General features: G+C 42.6%; 1 protein-coding gene across 1 annotated transcript; it reads right to left on the reverse strand.

Annotated features, from left to right (window-relative positions):
• Nucleotides 1-4,826: 4,826 nt before the first annotated feature.
• Nucleotides 4,827-8,442, reverse strand: s1pr3a (sphingosine-1-phosphate receptor 3a). Its single transcript, XM_073844384.1, has 2 exons — nucleotides 8,094-8,442; nucleotides 4,827-7,194 (listed from the first exon to the last, which is right to left on the reverse strand). The coding sequence occupies exon 2, from the start codon at nucleotides 7,088-7,090 to the stop codon at nucleotides 5,891-5,893; it is 1,200 nt and encodes a 399-aa protein (XP_073700485.1). The 5' UTR covers nucleotides 7,091-7,194; nucleotides 8,094-8,442; the 3' UTR covers nucleotides 4,827-5,890.
• Between the last annotated feature and the right edge of the window lie 740 nt (nucleotides 8,443-9,182).

Genomic DNA, 9,182 nt, shown 5'->3' on the forward strand with positions numbered 1-9,182 from the left:
CTTTTCCCACTGCGGCCCATGAAGACAGTCTTCCTAAATCAAGCAGCAATGTTTGTGTGTTCATGTGTGTGTGCTTCCTCATTATCTCTGTTCTGCCGAAGCGAAGCGTTCTGGGATTGCTTTCATTACACTGCCAAATGAAACGGCGGAGAATGATTACTGGTGTGACGGGCGGAGAAGGTGGTTCAGATCAGTCCTCGTCCCTCCAACTTCGGTACGGAAGATGGTAAGATAAAACGGGGGGAAATTAAGGGTTGTTTGCAAGCACGGTTTTGTCAGGGTTTTTAATGCAATAACATTTTGCATTCGTCTATCACAATTTAGGTTACGCCTCACTACTGTGCATGTGTGCGTATTTGGCAGCACATGATAATCTTTCAGATGCGCTCACTGAAAAAGACACCTGCGATCAGAGCGGAGCCAGGAATAATTTCACACTCAATCTCGACCAAGCCCAAAATCTCATAATCCTAAAGCGGATGGCATCCAGTGCTAGTGGCTTCTGCATTGGCTACTTGTACCGATTGTTCCCAGCTGCTCTGACACACATCCAGGCATGTCCACATGTGCGTCTCGAGTGCCTCATATCACATTGTCCGAGACAGACACATTAATCTCGCTCAGACATTCCACAAACAGGCGCACACTCACTCTTGGAGGGAAAGCCGTTTCGACAGGTGTGCCTGCTAGACTGTAACCAGAGATCGGTCAATTTAAACAGCTGAAAGAGGGATCTCATCTACAGTGTCAATACCTCAAAAGCCCTACGACGTCTTCCTCACAATGAGCGTCGTGCTAATTCCTCTGGTAATTAGGCTCTTACTAGTCATGGAATAATTAGGCCTTACAAAGAGAGGCATTTCTCAGCCGCAAGCTCAGACAAAAGCCAAGCAATGAAAAGGAGGCCCAGATGTGCACCGAAGTGTGGAAAAAAATCAACAGTGTTTGCAAGAGCTGCCGTCATCGTGTGACCAGCACTCGAACGACATGTCATCTGGATTTCATTACGGTGAGGACGGGCAACTTCTACCATCTGTTAATTTACTGACATCTGACCTTTGAACTCTGCTCCTGCCCTTGTGGGCAGCTGGCCCAGATAAAGACCTCATCCTGGAGAGCTTATCTCCTAAAGCCCAGTCAGATGCAGCTCGCATACGGCTGCAGCTGAAGGCTATTGTTAAGGACTGAAAAAGACTGGGATCTGGGGGAGGATTGAATGTATCCTCAGTTCTACTTCAGAGGTAAAGGACAGATCATCCACAGAATTCCAGGTCTCAGGATAGTAATTCAGGTGTTCGTGTGATGTGATTAGCCCTAATAGGAATGCTCCTGGTTCGATATCCTTGGTCTTGAGACAAGATTCTTATCAAATAATCACAGGTCAAACTCTATGCCTAACCCAAACTTGCACCTGAAATCAAAGCGACAATGGTTCTTGTGAATTCTAGATTAGGAGTGTCCACAATCAGTCCTGGAGGACCACTGTCCTGCAGAATTTGGCTTCAACCCTAATTAAACTCACCTGAACCAGCTAATCCAAGCCAAGGTCTTAGAAACTTCCAGACAGGTGTGTTGAGGCAAGTTGGGGCTAAACTCTACAGCAGTGGTTCTCAATCCTGGTCCTGGAGGACCCCTGCTCTGCACATTTTACATGTCTCCCTTATTTAACACACCTGATTGAGATCTTCAGCTTGTTAGTTCAGTTCATGGATCTCTACTAATGAGCTGATAATCTCAATCAGGTGTGTTAAATAAGGGAGACATGCAAAATGTGCAGAGCAGGGGTCCCCCAGGACCAGGATTGAGAACCACTGCTCTACAGGACACTGGCCTTCCAGGACCAAGTTTGGACACTCCTGCTCTAGACGTTTAATGAGGTCATGCAAGCTATACACCTTCTGATCTCACTGGTGGCAAATTACATTTACTTTCATCTGTTTGCAAGTACAAATTTGTATTTTGCCTTTTTAGGTATTGTGGCAGTAGTGGCCTAGTCGGACTTGTAACCCGAAGGTCGGGAGTTCGAGTCTCAGTACCGGCAGGGATTGTAGGTGGGTGGAGTGAATGTACAGCCCTCTCTTCCACCTTCAATACCACAACTGAGGTGAGACCCTTAAGCAAGTCACCGAACCCCCATTTGAGGTGTTTTTTGAGAGGCTATGATGTGTTTTTATTTAGGTTATAGTATTATGTGACTTTTATGTACGCAATATGGGATCCTTTTATTTACTTTAGCTAAGGGGTGTCCAACTTTGCTCCTGCAGGGACAACATTCTTTTTTAGAGTTTAGCTCCACCATACCTGCCTGGGAATTTCTAGCAATCCTGAAGACTTTGATTATCTTCAGGTGGTTCAATTAGGATTGGGGCAGGAAGGTGGCCCTGTAGCAACAGGAGTGGACACCCCCTGCTTTAGCTTATAACAGGGGCAGTACCCTTGAGGGCACATCTTTGTGCTTTACCTACCTCTTAAAAGTACTAATAAGCAAACTTTAAGGGTAGATAAGTTGCAAAGGTGTACCTTTGTGGGTACCGCCCAAAGACAAGTTAAAATACACTTTTTGGAGGAGAGTAAAGGTGGAAAGAACGTGATGTGTGGGCAAGTATGGTGTCCCATACTCTGAAATTTGTGCTCTGCATTTCACCTATCCAAGTGCACAAACACAGCAGTAAGTAGTAAACAAACACCCGGAACATTGGACAGGCATTTTTGGTGCTCGGGGGTTCAGTGCCGTGCTCAAGGGTCTCACCTCACTCGTGGCATTGAAAGTAGAAGAGAGTGCTGGTCATTCACTCCTCCCACCTACAATCTTGCCAGTACTGAGACTCGAAACAAGACCTTTGAGTTACAAGTCCAACCATTAGGCCACAACTTTTGTATTATTTCTGATAGTGAAGAACAGCCTTGTGTTTTAGCATTCCACAATTTTATGATTTTGTAAGAAGAACTATAACATAATTTGGGCACCTTTCATTGGCACTTGCCATGTCAAATAAGACAGGACTGGGCTTGTGTTGTGCTACAGCTTGTCAAAGTCTGGCATTGAAGCATCTTATCCCCGCTTTTATATCCAGTTTGGATCAGTATTTGGTTTTGAGGCAAGGGTGCTGGATCCCGCCTCGCACTAATAAGCGCTAGCAAATGGTACCAATAATTTCGGCCAACACAATGACAGTTTACTCACCCTCATGTTGTTTCAAAAAATGTTTTTGTCCATATAAAGGAAATTATTGTTTTGAACCCCAGTTACTGTCAGTATATGGACCAAAACATTCTTTAAAATATCTCCTCTTGTGTTCTCCAGAAAAAAGCAAGCCATACAGGTTTGGAACAACATGAGGGTGACTAAATGACACCATTTTAAATTGTTTGGTTAACTTTACTTTTAAAACTAATGCTCTAGCTAATGATATTTGTTTTACACTAAACCCAATCTCAGGTGTTGGGTTAGTAAGCCTGGTCTCAGACTAATGAAGAGGTCCAACACCAAACCTTGACCAGAAGTGCACCAAGGACATCATTATCGTTTCTAGATCTTGTTCCACACACATTTCCCAAGCAACACACGTACACACAAACACCTTCTACCTCCGTGAACCCTTGAAAGCTTGTTAAATGTGACCCCTGGTCCCCGAATGGGAGAAAATCAATTGAGTGCTCTCGCATTGGCACATCCTGAGTTGCTGGTCCAGATGGAGGCATTGTTCACACTGAGTGCTGGGCCAAGCAATGTGCCAGTCTCATGTATTCATCCACAGATACTCCCCTCAGCTCTGACAAGCACACAGACAAATGAATATTCTCAATAGTGGCCGTTCACAATAGCTCAGTGGTCTGCGCTTTGATCCATTGTAGCAAAGAACCATTCATTACATGAGGTGTAGAGGCATATTGTGTGTGGCAAGTGTGTAATGCCTCACTTTAAAGGATTAATGTCCTCTATGTGGTGCGCGCTTATTTCAAAGTCTTTTGTATAAGCCTTGTTGTCATGCGTTGTGGGTTGCTGTGTGTTTTTGCACAAGGTTACACATTACACATCACGCGTTAGCCATCATTGTTGTTTGTTGATGTTGATTCTTAATGGCACTTCAGTCGTTTAGTGTGAAATCTCTTGACAAATGAATTCTGTGATATTGAATGTCATTGAATTTTTAGCTACGGGATGCCACCAGGAGGAAGGCCTTGTAAACGAGTTTGGTTTGTTTAACATTCTATTTTTTCCCTCAACCTGACTGCAGAGATCACTGTGATGGGGGGGAGAGAGAGAGGAAGAGAGAGAGAGTGTCTACAGCTTAGGATGGTAAATTACTTGAAATGTCACACTTGTCAAATGCTATAAAAACCATTCTTCAACAAAATGTCACTTGTTCTTGCAACCTGAACAAAAACTCATGTTGAACCTCTCTTTTTGTTCAGAAATGGTAGACTGTGCAATTCCTGCCTCCAATTAAATCAAGTATGACTAACCAGTAACTAATTGGTAGAACTAAAGAAATATTCCTGGTTGAGTTGTTGAGCTCGATTAACAGCATTTGTAGCATAATCTTGGTTACATTTTAACGTATTTTAACGTTCACGGATTAGCCTGATTAATTTCCCCAGTTTAAGAACCTCAGAGTTTTGCTCAAAATGAAGGCAAGATTCATTCAAGTGCTGTCAGCTGAATTTAACAATATCCGACAATACATATTAACAATACTGAACCGACAATATCCCTTTAAGAGAACTGAACTAGCACATGCATGCACAGCTGTGGTTAGTGTTACTGTAATACTGTTGTATGGCTCAAAGATTGGTGCCATTGATCATGGTTTTTCAGAGGCAAATCCATTTATTATTAGGCTACTATGATGCATCTACCAAGTGATTGCATTCATAGGCAAAATGTGTTTGTGCATTGCCTTCATTATTGCTCTGTGGTGCAGTTGATTTCAATGTTATGTTACAGCGCCCTCAAGTGGTTACATGCGAATAAAAGCAGAACAGACAAAGCAATCCCAACATAAGATGCCTACTTTTCCCAGCAGCTCCTCACTGCATTACACAAGATCCAGAGGGTGAGGTTACATCCACATCCAGGGGTGCGAGATGGATAGGTTTAGGGATATGTACAGTGGGAGGAGTTGGATCTAGATGCAACCTCGCCACCCGGATCTTGTGTTCTGCAGTGAGGACCATTTTGTTTTCCTTCCCACTGACATATTATAGTCACACTTTTTAGTCACACAGTTTTGTCAAGTATGGCAAGTACTATTGAGCAAATCAATCCAAATTTCAACACATTCACAACGAAACCAAACCACCTCATCTTACATTCTGCCATGTAAACCATTCCACAGAATATTAACCGTAAACATCCACAGTCTTCTTTAAAACACTCAATTTGTTAGGTGCAAAGTGTATTACAGCTAGCTCATGTAATGGGTAAGAATAGCAAACTATTCAAGATGTTTTTGTCTAGTAATAAACTCTGGTAAAATGTTAAAGGTCAGTCATACACACAGTGCTATAATAATGCATATAATACTGTTAAGGTGTTTCCTTCATGCAAATTGCATTATTTTGATTTAAAAAAATTGCACACCTAAGCTTTTCGAGTGATTACATTCTTTAGTGGCTCTGTTATGTGCTCATAGCACATGCTCAGTTTCATAAATATTAATACATGTATAAGTCAATTCAGTTTGTGTATCCTTTGGTCAGCATTTGTTCAATCGCTCTTTGATTGAGTTTGTTGTCCCTTTGAAATCTCATCGTCACCGTATGCCTTTTGTATCAAAGCAAATCCACGGTTTTGTAATCCTCAGAGAGCTGAAGAACAGTCTATAATTGCAAGGAACCGTCGCCAAACATCTTGGGAAATAACAAAATCCCAGTCCCGTAGTCCTTTTCAAAACTTCCCCAAAGAAGGAAGCGCCCCAGCTTTAACCAACACTGCAGATAGTAGGTCACCTGGCCCCGAGGGATGTGTAACAGCTGGTGGCGACGTATCCCCATGCTGATGGTGGGAGTTTGACGGGGTGGGAACTTTACTTTGCATCAGAGAGGACTTGGCTGCACCACTTGGTGCCCCAGCCATGCTTGATTTGCTGTTCTCTGCGGTGCGAATGACAATTCCCGGGATTGCCGTCCCTGCAACTGTGGGCATAGAGTCTAGCTGGTTTGGACAGCAACAGCAGCACAGCACGCGGAAAAACGCAGCCCGCATCTCACGGCTAGAAAGCGTGTAGATGAGCGGGTTGAGGGCAGAGTTGAGCACGGCCAGAGCAATGAACCAATCCGCCTTGTAAAGAACCGGGCAACGCTCTGGACTGCATCCAACATCCAGCAGCAGTAGCAGAAAAAGAGGAGCCCAACAGGCTACAAAAACTCCCAAGACTATCACTACCGTGCGCAGGAGTGCGAGCGAACGATCTGATGGCCTGGAACTCACTCTACGCCCACTAGACGTTACTAGCAGGTAGATGCGCACGTATAGCACCACGATTGCTGCTAGTAGGGCCGTGAAGACACTAATGCAGAAGGCTATGTAGCTTTTGTCATACAGTGGTAGGACAGTGGAGCAAGTGTGGACTCGGCCCAAACAGTTCCAGCCGAGACTAGGCAAGGCACTCAGCAGGACCGAAACAGCCCAGCAGGCTCCCAGGAGAGCGAGCAACCTCCCCCTTCCTGCGGTCTCACACGGCCGTAAACGAACCATGGTCATGTGGCGCTCGATCCCAATAGCGAGCAAGCTGAAGGTCGACGCGCTAAGTGCCACAAACATGCTCCCCTCTCGCAGCAGCCACTGGCCAGGACTGAGGAAATACGTATTGTGGCCAGAGGTGAAGATGTTAACCACGTAGGCCACTCCAGCTAACAAGTCCGAAAGTGCCAGGTTGCCGATGAGAAAGTACATGCGGCTGTGGAAACGCTTGTTGCGCCATAGTGCCAGTAAGACAGTGATGTTCTCCAACACGATCAGGGAGCAGATGCAAATGTGGAAGGTCATCTTGGACGTACTGGTGCTATTTGATCTTCTCCACTTGCCTGAGTGGTTATAATAGCTAATTATAATATTATTCATTCCAGGTTCAACCTGGTCATCCATTTTCCACAAAGTCCGTGACCACTTTTGAACAGCAGATGGCGTCTATGAGCAGCTTCCAGTGAGAAAGTTGGAAAAGGAGTCCACCACTTCACACATTATGATTCCTGATGATAAATAGAAACAAAAACAGACCAAAGAAACTATTATCTGACTTGACAGCAGTTAGTAAGAAGTGGAAATGCGGTTTACAATGCCTGCACAAAATGTTTTTAAACCAGCCTAGGATTTAAGGTGATTTTAGCTAGTTTAACCTTGTCTTAAATAGTTTAAGATACCAACAGACTAGTTGGAGAGACTGGCAAACCAGTGTATATATATAGCAAAGAAATGATGGATTGTATCACATAAACTATTCTGAATCTGAAGTTGACATGTGATGTGGTTTTAGCCTGTGAAGGTTTAGAAATGTTCAGATAATGTTTATGTGCCAGTACTATAGTGCATGAAGTCATATTTAAAATAATTTAAAAATCTATCTCTTATCTGTGACTTATTGGCATTTTTTGCAATAACGTGTCTTCATTATTAACTTATTTAAACTTTATCACCACAGAAGTTAACATCTGGCATGTAGACACAACACAAATCAGACATAATACTGTGACGTGTTATGACTTCAATTTAATCATAATGAGACAAAGCTGTATTTGTATAACATTTGTTGTGATCGTTTGTTATCTTAAGTAGCTATCAAGGGACCCTGACTGCAATACTAAAGCCTGAATTGAAGTACAACAGTTTATGAAAATACAAAAATATACAAGGTAACCAGTTAAGCCATATAGTTTTAAGTCGTTCGGTGACTTGGCGTTAGTCCCTACTGTCATATCAAAAAGAAATGGGATGAATAAATAAATAAATGATTTTATAGTGACTTGTCTGAAAATATTCTTACCATATGAAATCAGTAATATTCTGTGTAAACATGTAAATTACAATTATGCCACTAAAACAGTTTATCTTTATAAGATTACTACTTTCTGAGGAAATGAAACAGACTTACCCGTTATTTACTCGAGAGATGCAGCTACATCTTGGGTTTCTGGTTAATAGATAAATCTTTAAAAGTTTTAGGAGATGAAAACCGTCCAACATGTACTTCACGATCTGACGTGTGGAATTATCCGTCAAAAGCAACTTCTCCGCTTTCCCGAAATCCAAACGCTTTACATCCGGCTTTTTAACTACATTCAAGTTTTAGTCTTGACTAAAAGTGCTGCCAGATATTAATAAAAATAATTCACCTGCGAGTTCTAAACCTAAACTCCAAACGCTCCTCTCCTCAACATTCCCTCACATTCTGGGCGGGAACTCCACAATACTTAATTTTTTTTTCTCAGGCAGCGAGTGACCGTTCCGTCGTTGTGTTTGGATGAATTTGAGTTTGTTTGGAAAGGGCGCGCGCGCTAATATTTGAGACGTGATGATGAAGCGCACACGTGCTCGAGCATCCTCTGTTTGTGTTGTTTCTACGGGTGTCATTAGAGTGGCATCCCACGTACTGAGGGAAATTACTGGGTTAAGTCACGCAGAATGACCTAACCTCGCACAAGTCATCATCATAATGACGACCTCTGCCACCTGACTTGAGCGTACAGGAGTGTTTTACACGACATTTAAGCACGACAGGGTGAAAGAGCGCGACAATACCAGGTTTGGCCATACATTGAAATACACATGCATAGACTGCATTTTGATGGTTTAGGCAGTTCAGTGAAGTTAATTTGGACAAATTTTCTGTTAACATGAAACGGTTATGACTTAAGATCATTGTTCATAATGGCACTGATCATAAAACATTTAATTTCATTGTTATTTACTTAACATTATGTTGTTACGATTTTCTTTCTGAATTTTGCTGGACTTTTTAAATGTAATTCTGACTAGTGTGGACTGGAGTGTCATAAAAGTAATACAAACGAGTCTAAGATCTATATTCAAAGTCTTCTCAAGTCATTTCTATTGTTAGTATGGCCCATATGTGACCCTGGACCACAGAACCAGTCTTAAGTCGCTGGGGTATATTTGTAGCAATAGCCAAAAATACATTGAATGGGTTAAAATGATAATTTTTTCTTTTATGCCAAAAATC

This window comes from Garra rufa, chromosome 7 (genome assembly GCF_049309525.1).
Source record: "Garra rufa chromosome 7, GarRuf1.0, whole genome shotgun sequence".
In the NCBI taxonomy this organism is placed as follows: Eukaryota; Metazoa; Chordata; class Actinopteri; order Cypriniformes; family Cyprinidae; genus Garra; species Garra rufa.

Bases quoted from the DNA above. Each gene is read 5' to 3' on its own strand.
- s1pr3a (XM_073844384.1), bottom strand. From the start codon at position 7,090: ATGGATGACCAGGTTGAACCTGGAATGAATAATATTATAATTAGCTAT.